General features: G+C 47.3%; 1 protein-coding gene across 1 annotated transcript in view; it reads left to right on the top strand.

Moving 5' to 3' along the window:
• Positions 1-18167, top strand: part of EXTL1 (exostosin like glycosyltransferase 1) — an 87753-nt gene that overhangs the window by 43306 nt on the left and 26280 nt on the right. Inside the window, exons 2-4 of the mRNA XM_060258104.1 lie at positions 7837-7930; positions 11265-11372; positions 14550-14669. Coding sequence (XP_060114087.1) covers positions 7837-7930; positions 11265-11372; positions 14550-14669 — 322 coding nt within the window. The remainder of the gene's footprint in view (positions 1-7836; positions 7931-11264; positions 11373-14549; positions 14670-18167) is intronic.

Raw genomic sequence — 18167 nt, 5'->3', positions numbered from 1 at the left:
CAATTCAGTTGCTTACCAACCTCACCTAAAGAAATGTTACTAGGAGACAATGGGATAGTCAAATTCTTCCTGCCTCCAGCTGGAAAAGTGACTTCCAGCAGGGAACAGAGTTTTGGAGACTGAAAATCATAGCAAAGTATTTCCCCGGAGACTTTAGGAAAAGTTTCTTTGACCTGCCTTGCCCAGCCCAGGGGATAGGCAAAGAGAGATAATAAAACTCCTTGGCACAGAGTGGAAGTCTCCTTGGTGCTGAATCCTTCTAGGATGAAGGAGGTCTTCTACCTGAACTGCTGCTGAAGGTAGACATTGCCATCTGGGGGACTGCAGCCCTGAACAAAGATTTCAAGTTAATGGCAACTTTTAGCGCCACTGTAACTTTTCAATTAAGAAGCCTGCCTTAGAAAAACATCAGCTAGGGCATGTACAGAGTTAGGACAGAGGAATTGCATGTTTACACTTTTCTTTTGGATCCCTTGCTCAATCTGTGTTTTATAACTTTTAATGCTGGCAGCTGTCCTCTGTGTTATATAGACCTCTACCTTTCAAAAACATTATTGCAAAAGAAATACCGGGAGAAGGGGATGGGCAGTCATTTGGCAAACTGCTGTTTCCCAGTGGGGCACAAGTGCAGTTTGTCCCTGTGGTAACCAGACACCAGGAGACATGGGCATGAGGCAAGGCATTAGAATAGCAATGCAGGAAGGGAAGTTCTGGAAATCTTGGCTCTCCTAGTGGGTAGTTCCTGTAAAGTCCAGGTGGTAGCAGTGATTGAACTGAAAGAGGGAGAGAAAAGCCCCTGCAAAGGTTGGGAAAGCTAGGTGAGTGATACGTGCCAAGCGGAGAACTTGGATAGCCTCTGATGCCCAGATACCTCAGAGGGCAAGGCACAACAGAGTTTGCAACTTAGGTGGCCTATTCCACCACATATGCAAACAGAGCAAGGTATAGTTAATCCTTTATTTCCAGAACCATCTTTGTTGACCTCATCTGCACTCCTTCCAATTTGTTGACATCTTTAAAAGTGCAGTGCCCAGAACTGGACATTTTTGTCCCCTGGTCTCCTCTTGTCTCCTCATATGGTAGCTCTGAGAGTGGTACTATGGTTTGACAGGAAGAGACAGCATGATGTAGCATTGGCCTACAATCTTGGACAACTGAGTTTGAATCCCTCACTATGCCATAGAAGCTTGCTGGGTGACCTTGGGCCAATCACATACTTTCAGCCTAACGTACCTTACAGGATTGTCGTGAGGATAAAATAGAGGAGAGGAGAATAATGTAAGCCCCTTTGAGTCCCTACTGGGGAGGCAGAGGGGGTAAAATTGAAATGAAGGAAATAAATTAACTGCATAGTGGGTTTCTCTCAAAGGGGGTCCCCAGTTCCAGGCCTTTCTGGTTTTGGTGGAACAGAAAGGAACCAGAGCCTGGGGCAGATAAAGAGAGTGCTGTTTCACTATGCGTTGGCATGGAGTGAGTAGATATTTACCCAGGTTAAAAAAAAAAAAAAAAGGGAACCAGAATTTTTATACTGCATTTTGTGTGTGCGACTGTTTCTTATTTTCATAGAGGTTTTATAGTTTTATTACATTTTTGGTAGTTCTTCGTCTTTACAACTGCATGTACTGGGAGGCCCTCAGTTTTGCATAATGGGCGCAGGTCCCCACGATGCATGCGGTTGCCATGTTTTTGTGAACAGGACAATGTGCATATTTACCCATTGTGTTTGGCGTGGGTAAAATCCAATGGTTAGTTTGTGAATGCTAGAGCTCTATGTGCATGGTAAATATGCACATTACTCTTGTTCACACAACAACCTCACATATTGGGAGGATCTAAGCTGAGTTGCTAGGCTCCTGGTATGTGCCATCATAAAGCCCGAGAAGAGTTTGCGAAACGCTTTGAAAGCTGTGGCTGGATAGCGGTGTAGAAGTTTTGTCAGATAAACATTCAGGTTCAGCACTGGGAGTCCTGCAACATTTCTGGGTGTGGATTTTTAACAGGAAATGGTCCTGGTATTATTCTTTCAAGTGCTGCGTTTCGTAGATAGCCTGACTCCTTTGTACGTTTTTTTGAGCCAGCATGCTTTTAATGCAAAGGTTGTTTTTGTTTGATATCACTGTGCGTGGCGTGCAATAATAAATCAGACTCCAGGGTGGAAATAAAACCCTTGTGATCCCGCACTTCATTTCAGCCTGAGCTAGCACACCTAATATGGCAATTTTCGTCAGTGTACCTTTTGTGAGTTTTTTTTTAATGTATTAAAATGTGCTGATTCTGCATTCCTAGGTGAAACTGTTTGTTCTCACAGGGTGGGGGGCTCAGTCTGTGAAGCGTTTCAGGGCAAAAAGGAAATGCTTTTGCTCGTTTGTTTGAGGTTTTTGGAAACTGAGTTTCAGTGCGTGTTAGCAACTTGTGGGCGTGTTGGTTTTTACACGAACAGGATCCGAACTTGGTGCATAATGCTGCATATATTGTATACATCTGTTCCTAAAGCCCCAGGCTTATGTCTCTTAGGACCATAGGTATGTGCATCTGTGCAAGAGCTGGAAAGCCACAGGATCTTATATTGGAATCCCCCACTGCTTGAGGGCTAAACTCTGAGTTGGGAAATCCCTGGAGATTTGAGGGTGGAGCCTGGGGTGGGTGGGGTTTGGAAAGGGTAGGAACTTCATTGAGGTATAATGCCATAGATCTTTTTCACACAGCCTAAGTATTCCGGTATGCCAGTTGGTCAGTTACTGATCAGTAACGGGTTTCTGCTGGCATTTCAGACAGACCCGATTCAGTAACTGGCTGCTACCGGAATACTCTCACGTTTTCACACAGTCCCGCGGCTGTCCCGGTAGTGAGGCATGCCTGAGTCGTTACTAACAAAGAGCAGCTTCTTCCACTTTTCAACCCCTTCTTCCGGGTTGAAATCGCTATGGGATGCTGTGTGAAATGTCCAGTATCTAACCCGGGAGCAGTTTTCGCGCCCTTTTTCGCCCGCCGGCGCGTGCAATCTCTGGCTTTTTTGGGGGGGGGGAACGTCGGGCTAAGATCGCTATAGCGCTATAGTGATGTATCACAACAGCATCACCATAGGGATGTCTGGGCTCCATTAAGATGCCAGATATTGCCGTCGCTGAAACCTGGTAACTTATCTCAATAGAGCCTAGCCATCTCTATGGTGTTGCTGTTGTGATACGTCGCTATAGCGCTATAGCAATCTTAGCCCGACGTTCCAAAAAAAAAAAAAAGCTGGAGATCGCGAGCCGGCAGGCGAAAACAGCTGGCACTGGTGGAAGCGAGATAAGAGCGGAACAGTGTGAAGTGGCTCGCTTCAATCACGGAACCCTATCGGAAAAAAAAAACATGTGTCTGAAAACTCTCATCCCTGTCTCGGATTACTGCAAGGCGGCACAATACCGACTCCCTTCCGGCTTCCACTGGTAAGTGTGAAAAGGGCCATAGTGCCCACCTTCCAAAGCAGCCATTTTCTCTGGGGAAATGAATCTCTGTAGTCTGGAGAACAGTTGTAATTCTGGGAGATCTCCTGGAGGATGGTAACCACAATCAGGGCATGAAGTCAGGAGAAACCTCAAGATGGGTAGTGTTGTCAACTCTGGCGATTTGGGGAATGGTGTATGAGGAGGGCAGAGTTTGAGGAAGGGATTCCATAAAGTCCACAATCTGAAGCTGCTGTTTCCTTCAGAAGAACTGTTCTGTATCAGTTGAAATTCCAGGACAACTTCGGGTTCCACCTGGAGGTTGGCATCCCTTTGGGGTTTCCCCCTTCTATCCTGCATTGAGGAAATCTCTATTGCTTAGGCAAACAGCAAAGCAGATCTAGACTGGTGGTGACTTGCAGGGCCTGTGTGTCTCATTGCAGACCCCCCCCCTCTCCAACTGCCCTATATAAGGTTCCACAAGCCACAGGAAAAGGAGGAGATGCCAAAGAGGAGGGAAGGCAAGCAGAGGCATATCCTGGAATGGGTATCCCTGCGATAATGAAGTCTGTTGGGCAATAAATAGGGTTGCCAGGTCCAATTAAAAAATAACTGGGGGCTTTGGGGTGGAGCCAGGAGACTTTGGGGGTGGAGCCAGGAGCAAGGTTGTGGCAAGCATGACTGAACTCCAAAGGGAGCTCTGCCCATCACATTTAAAGGGACCGCACACCTTTTAAATGCCTTCCCTACATTGGAAATAATGAAGGATAGGGGCACCTTCTTTTGGGGCTCGTAGAATTGGACCCCCTGGTTAAAGCTTTTTGAAACTTGGAGGGTGTTTTGAGGAGAGGCACTGGATGCTATGTTGCAAATTTGGTGCCTCTACCTCAAAAAACCCCAGCCCCTCTTGCGCCCCAGATACCCACAGATCACTTCGCCATTATACCCTATGGGAATCTGTCTCCATAGGGAATAATGGAGTGCCCAGCTAACCTTTCCCTTTCCACCCCGCACTTTCTGATGGCCCTGAAGCAAGGGGGGGGGGTCTCCAAATCAGGGGATCCCCTGCCCCCAACTGTGGATTGGCAATCCTAGCAATAAATTCAGGACCTGCAAAAGGGAGCACTTCTTTAGACAAGGAGTAATTAGACTGTCAGCAGATGCCAACCTCCAGGTGGTGACTGGAGGTCTCCTGGTATTACAACATCTCCAGAGATCAGTTCCCCTGAAGAAAATGGCCACTTTGGGAGGTGGGCTCTATGGCATTATACCCTCTGAGGTGTCTCCCCTCTCCAAATCCCACTCTCCACAGGCTCCGCCCCCAAAATCTCCAGGTATTAACCCAGAGCTGGCAACCCTACCTCAACCATAGGTGATTTTTTAAAAGGGGATCAAATGGATTCATGGAAGAGAGATCCATCAGTGGCTACTAGCCATGGTGACTGAAGGGAACCTCGAGATTCCAGAGGCAGACAACCTCTGAATGCCAGTGCTAGAAAGCTACATCACAGGGAGGCCTCAACCTCTATGCCCTGTCTGTTGGCCCTCCGGGGTGTTGCCTGCAGCTTTCCCTCTAAGCTGAGTTAGTGTGAGCTGGCTGTTTTTTAGCCTCTGGCTCAGACATTTTTGTCTTCGCTCAGGAAAAATGGCCCCTTGGCAAGCTAATTGATGCAGTAGCTCACAACTTTAATGCCAGTAGCTCACAAAGTAGAATTTTTGCTCACAAGACTCCGCTTGCCCACTGTGTGGAATAGAATGCTGGACAAGTCTGACCCAGTGGGGCTTTTCTTCTGGTCTTTATCTGCTTGAGAGCAAACGGCTTAGTTTCAGCAAAGTGTCTGGAACCTGTGGCCTGCAAGCCATATCTGGGGACTAACTTTGGATTTGTTTTTAGCACCCAGCCATAATTATCTGGGAAATGTCCGGAGCATCATGCGTGGGCTCACCAGTCCATCTTCTGCACTATTTGGGGGGGGGGGGGAGTTGCTTCATTCCTGGATCATCTAGTATTTATAGTATCTTTGATTTAAGAAATATAGCTTGTTCCTCCTGTTTTGTCGTTCCAAGCTGAGTCTCCCAATGATGCCTGCATGCACTCTTTTAAAATGGGCAGTCTCCAGTGAGATAAAAGAAGTTGTAATAGAAAGCTCTGTTTTGCTTCCTTGCACCCTTGAACACACTGCTGTTGTGCCTAGGTAGGTTGCTGACTCAGCAGTGCAGTATTTAGATCTGCTTCAGCTGGCAGCTGAAATGCAAGGTTATGCATGGCCAACAGTAACGCTTCAACATTTCAGGCAGAAGCTCTGCTTAACAGGATGCCTTTTCAAATGAACATATTATTTCAAAGTATTTTTGGCTTACACAGATAGCGGACTTCCAGTCCTGCAGTGAGGATTCTTCTGCTGCCAAAGCAATATCTTTTTTTTTCTTTCAAATTTGTACAAGCAATCAGATCTCTGGTGACCAGTCAGAAACCCTGATGGGCAAGAACATAAGAACATAAGAGAAGCCATGTTGGATCAGGCCAATGGCCCATCCAGTCCAACACTCTGTATCACACAGTGGCCAAAAATTTATATATATATATATATATATACACACACACACTGTGGCTAATAGCCACTGATGGACCTCTGCTCCAGACCAACAAAGGTTGAACATAAGAGAAGCCCTGTGGGATCAGGCCAATGGCCCCTCCAGTCCAACACTCTGTGTCACATAAGAACATAAGAGAAGCCATGTTGGATCAGGCCAATGGCCCATCCAGTCCAACACTCTGTATCACACAGTGGCCAAAAATTTATATATATATATATATATATACACACACACACACACACACATATATATATATACACACACACACACACTGTGGCTAATAGCCACTGATGGACCTCTGCTCCAGACCAACAAAGGTTGAACATAAGAACATAAGAAAAGCCATGTTGGATCAGGCCAATGGCCCATCCAGTCCAACACTCTGTATCATACAGTGGCCAACAATTTATATATATAAATACATACACACACACACACACACACACACTGTGGCTAATAGCCACTGATGGACCTCTGCTCCATATTTTTATCTAACCCCCTCTTGAAGGTGGCTATGCTTGTGGCTGCCACCACCTCCTGTGGCAGTGAATTCCACATGTTAATCACCCTTTGAATGAAGAAGGACTTCACCATGTCCTAACCATGTCCTTCAAATGTCCTAACCGGCCCCACCAACTTCCTAGAAACATTTGGTGGGCACCAGGACAGGTGTTGGCAACAACATGGTGCTCGTGGGCACCACCTTAGGGACTCCTTATCACATTGCAGCATGACCAGGAAACAGAAGCCAGGTTGGGGCTGCAGACATTCCACCAGGCGGCTGTTGCTGTTTGCAGGAAGGAGTGTTTAAGTTGATAAACTCATTACAACAGCAACAGACCAGAAAAAAAGCTTGCTGCAGCCCCCATCAAGCAGCAGTTCCCTTAGACACTTGGGGCAGTTGTCCCACTTTGCCGTACTAGTGCCAGCTTTGGTTGGAGCTTTGCCAGCACTTGCCACCGTGACTTATAATGTGCCTCCCGCTTAGGGTTGCCAAGTCCAATTTAAGAAATATCTGGGGACTTTGGGGGTGGAGCCAGGAAACTTTGGGGCTGGAGCCAGGAGACATTAGGGGTGGAGCCAGGAACAAGGGTGTGACAAGCATCATTGAACTCCAAAGGGAGTTCTGGCCATCACTTTTAAAGGGACGGCACACCTTTTTCAATTCCTTCCTTCCATAGGAAATAATGAAGGATAGGGGCACCTTCTTTGGGGGCTCATAGAATTGGACCCCCTGGTCCAATCGTTTTGAAACTTGGAGGATATTTTGGGGAGAGGCACTAGATGCTGTACTGAAAAGTTGGTGCCTCTACCTCAAAAAACAGCCACCCCAGAGCCCTAGATACCCGCGGATCAATCCTCCATTATTTTCTATGGGAATAAATCTCCATAGGGAATAATAAGAGTTCCCAGCAGACATTTCCCTCCCCTCCCCCCTCTTTCTGATGACCCTGAAGTGGGGGGGAGGGCCTCCAAACCGGGGGAACCCCTGCCTCCACCTGGGGATTGGCAACCCTACTCCCGCTCTGTACTAACTCCACTTTGCATGGGAAGGTCAGTAGCTGTTGACAGGAAATTGTTTGGGCAGTCTTGTCTGCCATTACTGATCTTCTCACCGAGTCTCCCTTTGAATTCCAGCAGAATAGCACTGAAGAACCATAAGGCAATCAGGTTCCATCGATTCCAGGAAGCAAAAAGAGCCCATTAAAACAGACCCTTATATTCACAGATCAAGATGGCGAATGGGAGCAAGCGGCTAGCGCCTGCAGTTACTGTTTTTTGCAACGAGGCTTGTATTTTTTATTCCCAGATTTGACTACCAGGAGCTCCTGCACAACTCCACTTTCTGCATCATTCCCCGAGGGAGACGTTTGGGATCCTTCCGGTTCCTGGAAGCATTGCAGGTACTTGAAGGTACTCTTGTTAGGCCCAACAAGAGGTTCTGTTTGATAATCCATTCATTGATCTCACAGTTTTTTACAGGCTGCAAAGCTGGGGGAGGAGATCTAGACAGGGGCTGTGAAAAGGGGGAGTGGGTAACCCTTTCTCTCCATGCTATTCCCCCAGTGTCATTGCTTCTGTTGGAGCCGTATGGAAAACATACACATGAGCTGCCATATTGAATCAGACACTTGGTCCATCGAGCTCAATCTTGCCTACTCTGACAGGCAGCAGCTCTCCAAGATGCAAGGTCTTTCACGTCACTTCCTACCTAATCCTTTCAACTGGAGATCCTGGGGATTGAGTCTGGGACCTTTTGCCTGCAAAACAGCTGTCCTCCGACTGAGTCATGGCCCCCCTTACTGGCATCAAATGGGTTCTTGTGGGGGTTTCCCCTGAGGGAAATTGCAAAAACATGTAAGATACCTCGTTGAGGTATCTTCCAGTACCATATTTGTTTTAGTTTATTTACTTCAATTATACCCTTACCTTTCTCCCCATGGAGACCCAAATAGCTTCAATCACTCTCCTCACTCCATTTTATCTGAATGACAGCCCTTTAAAATTAGATTCAGGTGGTTAGTCGTGTTGGTCTGAAGCAGCAGAACAAGCAGAAGAAGTGTGCATGCATACACAAATTTATAACGAGAAGAAAGCTCTGTTCATCTTAAAGGTGCAACTGGACTCAAACTTAGTTCTTTAAAGTAGGTTAAGTGGGGTCTGAACTTGCTGAGACTGAGTGGGAAAAAGATCTTGGGGTCATAGTGGATAGCTCAATGATAGTGTCAACCCAGTGTGCTGCAGCAGTGAAAAAGGCAAACTCCGTGTTAGGGATTATTAGGAAAGGGACTGAACATAAAGCAGCCAATATTACAATGTCCCTGTATAGATTTATGGTGTAGCCTCATTTGGAATACTGTGTACAGTTCTGGTCATCATGTCTCAAAAAGGACATTGCTGAGCTGGAAAAAGTACAGCCGAGATGATTAAGGGGTTAGAGCACCTTCCCTATGAGGAAAGAGTCTGAGAGACTTCACTTTAGAAAAAAAGATTATTAATGGGGGACATGATAGAGGTTTATAAAATTATATATGGGGTTGAGAGAATTGACACAGAGGGCGTTTTCGCACTCACCTTCAGCCGGCGCGACCCCCGTCTTCACCGCGCAGGATCTGCGCGGATTTCGCACTAAATGCCGCGGAGCAGCCGGAAGAGCCGGAAACTCCCGTCGCAAAAGCCACGCAAACGGAAACTGCTTTTTGGCGGTTTACGTTTGAGCGGCTTTGGCGCCGGAAGCTTCCGGCTCTTCCGGCTGCTCCGCGGCATTTAGTGCGAAATCCGCGCAGATCCTGCGCGGTGAAGAGGGGGGTCGCGCCGGCTGAAGGTGAGTGCGAAAACGCCCAGAGAAAATCTTCTCCCTCTCCCCAAATACTAGAATTTCAATGAAACTGATGGGCAGTGTATTCAGGACAGACAAAAAGAAATATTTCTTTACCCAGAGAGTGATTAAAATGTGGAATATGCTGCCAGAAGATGTAGTGATGGTCACAGGAACAGACCGCTTTAAAAAGGGATTAGTTAGATTCATGGAGGAGAGGTCCATCAGTGGCTACCGGCCATGGCGATAGAGGGGAACCTCTACATTCAGAGGCAGTCAACCTCTGAATTCCAGTGCCATGAGTTAACATCAGGGGAAGGCCTCAGCCTCTATGCCCTGTTGTTGGCCTGCCAGAAAAACTGGTTGGCCCCTGTTGTGGTGGACTAGATGGATCATTGATCTGATCCAGCTGGGCTCTTCTGTTCTTAAGACTGGCCCAACATCACTCAACAAGCTTTCATAGTAGAACGGGAATTTGAACCTAGGTCTCCAACACTCTAACACAGCACAATACTAGCTCTTACACTGTTGTGATAGTCATCCCTTTTCTCCAGATTAATACTCAGGATTTTCCTAGGGGCCCTAAGTTTATAGTGTAGATCCATCTGTCTATACTACACATTTTTTATCCTGACCTTCTTCCAAGAGACTCAGGGTGACATATATGTCTTCCTGCTATGTGCCCTCCCATCAGTTAAATCTCCCGTTCTGTCTGTCCCTCTGTCTCCTGTACCTTTCTTCCCTGTGTGCCCCATCTCCAGTTGGCTGCTACCCCAATTCCGGTTTTGTGACTTATCCTCCTGGCTGCGTCCAGTTCCTATGATTCTCAGGATAACTGAAAGCTGGATCCTCAACGATAAATAAAATAACTGTGGTGTAACTTCAAAGTTTCACCAGAAACAAACAAGCTGTCTGACCCACAAGTGTTGAGAGCCTGTGTGGTATAGTGGTTAAGAGTGGTAGACTCTAATCTGGAGGACTGGGTTTGATTTCTCACTCCTCCTCCACATGAAGTCAGCTGGGTGACCTCGGGCCAATCACAGTTCTCTCCAAACTCTCTCAGCTCCACTTACCTCACAAGGTAACTGTTGCTAGGAGAGGAAGGGAAGGTGATTATAAGCTGCTTTCAAACACCTTAGGAAAGAGAAAAGCAGTGTATAAAAACCAACTTTTCTTCTATCAGCTCTTCTGACTGTGGTAAATAAGTGGCAGTGCCATCTCAAGTAAAGTTGCGTCTTTATGGAACTCGCTCCACAAGTTGTGGGCAGCCGCATTCAAAATTACCATCAACCAGAAAAGCTTCATTTATCTCCATCCCTATCATAAGGCCTGTACCTCAGGTAGAGTTGCTGATTATCCATTCCTCTGGGATGGCTGTTTCTAGGTGAAAATACCTGTCAGCCACAAGCCGCATCTGGGCAATGCCCTTGTCCACTTCCTTGAAACATGAAGCAGGAACCACTTTTGGAACAGTGCTCAGAAGAGCCATAGTCAACCACATGCCAGTACCAAGCCACTAAGTATCACTGAATCTAAGCCCATTAGAGTCAGTGGACGCAGAAGGTGTTAATTCTGCTAAGACTGGCAGTGTAAACGTGCAAATCAAGCCTCAGTGTCCGCTGCAGAGCTTCTAGGTAGTGGATAATTTGAGGAATGCTGTTGGCCCGTTTTCTACAGCTGCTTCTCTTTGGCTGGCATGCTGCAGAGCTCGCATGCTTGACAAAAGCAGCTGTAAGAGCACCAGAAACTTCAGAAGGAGTGCAAGCATCCACAGATGTCGTTTGAGCCCTTGTGCAACCAAATATCCCCCTTTTCCCCATTTGACTGGATCTCTGAATCCCAAGGCTGCCACCACTGATGCGGTTCTCTTTCCTGTAGCTCCGTCATCTCCCCTCCCCATCTGTCTCTCATTGATCCAGGCCGCCTGCATCCCTGTGCTGCTCAGCAACGGCTGGGAGCTGCCGTTCTCGGAGGTGATCGACTGGAGTAAATCGGCCATTGTAGGGGATGAGAGGCTCCTTCTGCAGGTAACAAAGCCCGTGCTGTGTCATGAGGGCAGAGCAGAGTCTAGGCGCCTGGTACAAGATGGCATTGCATGGCCAGTCCTCAGTAGAGAGCTGGCCTATTCATGGGGAGTACTGTAGAATTACTGTATAAGCTGGCTTCACCATGATCTCATCACAGCCCTGGGATGAAGCGTTCTTTGATAGCAGGTTGTGTCTGAAAAGGCAGCAGGGAAACCTTGCACAAACAAGCATTCTCAGTTCACGGGAGCAATTATTTTAGTCTAACTAGTCCGTGATGTGTTTGAACATCTCCCGTGATCCCATTTGCAAGCCAGGAACTTGCTTAAGAAAAGATAGCTCTGTTACATGAGGGTTTTTTTTCCTAAAATCCCATGCCATGATATTCCATTTTCCTCTTCATTATTCCTACTAGGGTAACTCAGGATCTGTTTAGAAGCAGAAAAGGAGATCTGGAATTAATTTAACTGTGGCAGTGAGAATAATAATTCCTAGGAAACTGGAAATCCAGAAACCTCATGGACGTCGGTTGATGAAAGGTTAAGAATATTAGTGCTTTAGAGAGAAAGGGAAACAAGTGTCCTTTTTTTATATAGCAAAATACTAAAACCAGGGGACATAATACAAGTGATGAGATTTTATATTAGCCTTGAAATTATTGAGTCAGATAGCCTTTGTCATACATGCAGTTTAACATTGACAATATTACCATCGTACTTGAAAATGGATGTCTCTGTTCATTTCACACATTCAGAATGAGTTGCTCTTGTTTTTGCAGCGCAGATGACAAATGTCATTAGTGGTTTCGATGCTCCTCCTGGACCGTTGACAGTTTAAAATAGAGATTTTAATCTTGTACAGACACACCGTAAGCACTCTTGCCTCCTAAAATCTGTAAGATCATTAATTAACAGCGCAATCCTAAACAGAGTCACACCTTTCTAGTCTTCTGAAATCAATAAGCTTACAAGGGTGTCAACTCTGTTTAGGATTCTATACTGTAAGAGTGTAGTCCTAAAAAGAGTTGCATCCTTGCAGCGGATTTATGGACTTGAAAATAACACTGCTGATTTCAGTGGATTTATGGATTTGGAAATAACTCTGGTTAGGATTGTACTGTAAATGTATTTCCAAAATCCAAACTCCACTATCCAGTAAAATCTAGTATAATCCTGTCTCCTATCAATAGCGAATTGTTTAGTTAGTGATCAGTTTCTAGAGGGAAAAGGGTTGTTGCTTTGACCAAAGCCTCACCAAATCCAAAAAACGAGTTAGAGTCTTCAGAGGAGATGCTAGATCAAGGGATAAAGAGAACTTAAATTACTTGATAGTAACTTCTGTCTCAGGGGGATCAAATCAGAAAATGGATGATATCATGTCGGTCATTTTCTTTCTGGTACTCCATACTAGCTTCCTTTTACCCCTTCCTCTTAGTTTCAAATGCTTGAATTAGGGATGGTTTATGTCTCCTGTATTGGTTGTGATACTTGTGTGTTTACTTAGTTCATTTATACCCCACCAATAAGGTGGCAAGTAGGTGTTGAAAAATACCTGGAGACGTGGGGGTGGAGCTGAAAGAGGGCAGGGTTTAGGGAGAGGAGGCACTTCCACATGGTACAAGGCCATACCGTCCACACTCCAAAGTAGCCATTTTCTCCAGGCGAGCTGATTTGTCAGCTGGAGATAAGTTGTAAAAGCGGGCGATCTCTAGGCCTCCTTACCTGGAGGCTGGCAGCCCTACAAATGGGGACCAAAAGTGGGTGATATAATTTTCCTTTCTTTCATTTATCCTCACAACAACCCTGTGAAGTAGCTTAGACTGTCTGGCCCAAGGCCATCCAGCAATCTTCAGTGGCAGAGTGGAGATTCAAACCTCTGTCTCCCAGATCCTGTCCAATAGCCTAACTACTACACCATGCAGGATCTTATATAAAAAACAGCATATGATTTTTCCTGTTAATGAATAGTTGTTGACAGAGGTTGTGTTATGTATTGTGTTGTACTGGGTTCTTGTTGCCTAAGCTTGAGACAGGCACTCCTTGCAAACCAGGATCCTGAAGCCTGGAAGAACTGGCCAATCAGGATGCTAGGCACATAACAACTTGTAGCAAAGAGATGCAAATGAAGGATTCTGGAGTGAGCCAATAGGAGTAACTGTTGCCTGCTGAGGGGGGGCATGGTTAACCATGGCCACAGTGTATATAATGAGTGAAGTGCCTGTGCTGTTTGTGACTATTTATTTTTGCAATAAAGTGTTCTTGGTTGATTCAGAGCTGGCTGAACTCACTTGACAATAGGTTGCACCTTAAATTGTTTATCCCCTCGTTTCTGCCAGTTTCATGTGTTTACAAAGGGATAGGCCTCACTGGCCTCTCTCTGCCTTATCAGCTCCCAGCTATTGCCCAATAGCTATATAAGCTCCTGGATGCTGTCCACTCAATTTTATGTACACTGATCTCCAGCCTCCAAGGTTCAGGCTACCAGCTACCTACATACTAACACGGCATTGGACTCCTTTGTATTGAAGGTGAATTTACAGGAATTCGGCAGCAGTTAGCCTGTGCAGATATTCCCAAGTAATGGTGTGGATTGTTCACATTGTTCTGACCACTGGCATAAGCAAATAGATTGTGCAAAAGATACATTTTCAGAAATAGAGCTGCCAAGCTCCCACTGGGGGCGGAGTTTCCCCCCATTTGGGGGCCCCCAACCTGCCGGCACAGAGCAGGCTGCCAGGGAGATCCCCGCCCCCAAAGAGCTCCATTGTCGCATGACATGCCTGGCACGATGTTGTCACCCAGAAGTGACATGCAGGGATGCCCCAGCATTTGGGGCACCATAGAGGTTTTACCCCAAATGCTAGAGTGTCTTCTGTGTGATGCACCCAGCACAATGACATCACTTCTGGGTGACATCATCACGGCGCACATGCGGAGCACACGTGAAAGGAATCCCCCACTGCAGCTAACATAAGACTTGGCAATCCTATAAAATATTGCAGCTCCCACTCGCTCAAATGTTCAACGTAAGGATCATACAAATCCAATTTTTACACATTCTCACAACTTGGTCAACTGTGATTTGTTTGTGGAGGCCTCCTGCCCTTCATTTGAGAATCAAATTGCCTAGTTGGCCTCATTGGTCATAAGGCTCTCTGTTTGCTCTTCCTCGGTCTTCTAGATCCCCTCTACAGTCCGATGCCTCCCCAGTGACAAGATCTTGGCCTTCCAGCAACAAACCCAGTTCCTTTGGGAAGCGTATTTCTCATCTGTGGAGAAGATTGTGCAAACCACGCTTGAGGTAAACCACGAAAAGGTCTGGGAACATGCTTCTGCCAGAAGGGCTCAATCTCATCAGCCAAGCAGAAGGCCTTGCTGAAACCTCCCAACTGTATCTGGCCCACGTTAATAAGATTTATCACCACTCCTTGGTTTGTGGTCTAGTTGCTGCCAGTCATTTAGTATTGCTGGAACCTTCTTAGTTCTGCTATTTGCATTGCCTACCATTTTAATTGCTTTAACTAATTTAATTGTTGTAACTGGTTTTTAATGGTGTATAACTCTATTGCTGTTATCCACCTTGAGCCTGCTTGCGGGGAGGGTGGAATAAAGATAATTTTAAAAATTGTCTAAAATAAAATGTTGGGTTGCTGCCAGTTACCAGTGAGGACTTTGGTAAATTCTCCTCTTAAGTGGTTGCTGGCCAAACAAAGAAATTAAGGCGATGTTCCCTCTAAGCTGTGGAGTCTTGTGAGCAAAAACCCTACTTTGTGAGCTACTGGCATGAAAGTTGGGAGCTACGGCATCAATTAGTTTGCTCTGGGGCCATTTTTTTCTGAACTAAGACAAAAATATGTGAACCAGATGTCTGATGAAGTCTGCTTAAGAGCATACGAGAGCTTACATTCTAAATGAAACTTAGTTGGTCTTAAAGGTGCGCTTGTCTACTGCTTTGTTCTATTGCTTCAGACCAACACGGCTGCCTGCTGGGATCTATCAGCTTAGAGGGATCACTGGTGACAGGTAGGGGTGTGCAAAAAAAAAAAAATCGGAAAAAATCGTATTCGGAAATATACGGGGCCAAAATATTCGGAATACCGTATATTTCCAAATACCGGTACTCGGAATAGCTGTATATACAGGAGATATACGGCTATTTCCGAATATATGGCCCAATTATACCCTATGGGCCACTGAAATCAATGGCAAAATAGGGTATTTTGGAAGCTGCCTGGAGGGGAGGGAGTTTGAGGGAGAGCCCCCAAATTTGCAGGAGACCTGCAGGAGTCTCTCCCCTACAACCCCCCCCAAGTCCCTAAAAAGATTGGGCCAGGGGGTCCCATTCCAGGGGCACCCAAAGAGGGTGCCCATCCCACCATTATACCCTATGGGCCATTGAAATCAATGGCAACATAGGGCATAATTAGACACTACTGGGGGGCAGGGGATTTGAGGGAGAGCCCCCAAAACTGCAGGGGACTCTCCCCTACAAACCCCCCAAGTCCCAAAAAGTTTGGGCCAGGGGGTCCCTGTCTTTGGGCTCCTCAAAAGGCCCATTGCCACCAATGCTGAGGAAAGACCAATTAGCCACTTCCCCACTATAATTGCTGTGAGGAAAGTGGCTCTGGCCAGAGGGGGGTTTGAGGGAGAGGCCCCAAAATGTCAGGGCAGCTTCAGGGGACTCCCCCGCATGCAACCCCCCCGGCCCAAAAAGACTGCATCCATCTGTGGGCACCCCAAAAAGAACACTGTTCCCAGTGGTGAGAAAAAGCCAATTAGAGCCACTTCCCCCACTGTAATTGTTGTGGGAAAAGTGGCTCTGGGGAGCAGGGGGTTTTGAGGAGAGCCCCCCCCCCAAAAAAAAAACTGCTGTGCAGCTTCAGGGCACTGTCCCACACAAAACCAACAAGGCAAAAAAAAAAACTCGACCAGCTCTCCAGCTCTGCCCCAAACAACACAGGGAGAGCTGGCAAGCACAACAAGCATGCTGGTTCTGAGTCTCTCACCCAGATGCCAGCTTCCCTGCCACAGAACACACAATCTACAGATGCCAGCTCTCCAGCCCTGCCCCAAACAATGCATGGAGAGCTGGCCAAGCGCAACAAGTATGCTGGTTTTGGGTCTCTCACCCAGATGCCAGCTTCCCTGCCACGGAACTTGCAATCTACAGATGCCAGCTCTCCGGCCCTGCCCCAAACAACACGGGGAGAGCTGGCCAAGCACAACTAGCATGCTGGTTCTGGGTCTCTCACCCAGATGCCAGATTCCCTGCCACAGAACACACAATCTACAGATGCCAGCTCTCCAGCCCTGTCCCAAACAACACAACTCTCAAACAAGAGAAGCGGTGGACCACACCTAGCTCCACATCATTCTGTATCTGACACAAAGCAAGAAGCATTTAGACTTACCTTGAATGATGGATGGTTGGCTGGTCCAGGCTCTTTTGCATGACCCAGGGTGCACCACGAGGAGGCGAGCCAGAGTTGCACCCCAAATGAGGAAGATCACTGGGAGGGCCTCAGATTGAGTGAGACGAAGGGAACCATTCCTTCTCCCTCAGCTCAGCAGCAACACACCAGCTATCACTGTCCCATTAGAGGGACCTCAGCGTTAGTATGGCTGCTGGCCGCCTGTCATCATCACTGGCACCTCCCTCTTTCTTCCTCCTGCCCCTGAAAAAAAACAACTGGGTTATCCTGGCTGGGCCTGTGGGTGCTGTCGGTTACAGCTGGGGGCTGCAATGGCCCTTTCAGTATTATTAGGCATGTGTGGATGGGGGACTGGGGAAATTTGGATTGCTTTGCAGATTTTAAACCAGCATTCACTTTTGGTTTGGGGATGGATGATGGATGGGGGGATGCACTGCCAATCAATTTGTGAGCGAGTTTTTGGGCTGTCTTTGGACTCTAGCCTATGTTTAGTGGGAGAGCGTTTTACAACCACCTTCCAAGCGCGGGCCAAGAGAGGATGCAGGCACAAGTAGGTGCTAGCTTCATTCACTCTCAAAGTCTACATTCGGGGAGTCGAACAAAGGCAAGTTGACCTTCAGGAAGACCAACTGCTCAACTGTCCAGGGTTGCAGGCGATTGTGATGTGGGCAGACAATGTCGCCCATATGCGAAAAGACGCGCTCGCTCTGCACGCTCGTCTGTGGGCATGAGAGGAACGCCTTGACCTTGGAGGAGAGGGCCGGCCAAACCCCCTCCTTCGTGACCCAGTAGTCCAAAGGAGACGTTTCCTGCAACTCATTGGGCTCTGAAAGATAGTCCCTCACTATCGCAGCACCCGTCTCCGCTCTCAAGGGCCTACTGCTCCCAGAGGGGCCAACGAGCCACCCGATGAGTGTCATCTCGGGACTCTTCTTGGCGTGAGTCTGGTGGGAAACACTGCCTAGCAGGGGAGGCTGGTGATGAACAGCAGTGGAAGTGGCAGATGAGCTGCTTCCACCCCCCTCCTCCTCAGCTACCGGCACTGGGCCTGCCCTGACTCTGCAGCGCTCGACCTTCTGGGAGAGCTTGTCTTGCCAGCGATCGAGCTCATTGGCCCGCTCGGTGATCGTGCCCTTAAGGCACAGGTCTAACATGGTCGCCATCATGTAGACCTTATCCTGGGTGAAAGTCTGAAAGCGGGCCTCAAGCCCTTCCTGCAGCCTAGCAACCAGGTCGCGCACCACTGGAAGAATGTCTGCATGGCCTTGAACTAGCACTAGAAATGAGGCCAGGTCCTCACGGGCCATGTGGACCATGGGGACAACCAGTGCGATGCTTGCCGTGTCAGATGAGAGCATTTCTTGTGG

This window comes from Heteronotia binoei, chromosome 17, assembly GCF_032191835.1.
Source record: "Heteronotia binoei isolate CCM8104 ecotype False Entrance Well chromosome 17, APGP_CSIRO_Hbin_v1, whole genome shotgun sequence".
Taxonomy (NCBI): domain Eukaryota; kingdom Metazoa; phylum Chordata; class Lepidosauria; order Squamata; family Gekkonidae; genus Heteronotia; species Heteronotia binoei.
The sequence above is the reverse complement of the archived record's forward strand: the minus strand, read 5'-3'. Positions and strand labels throughout refer to the sequence as shown.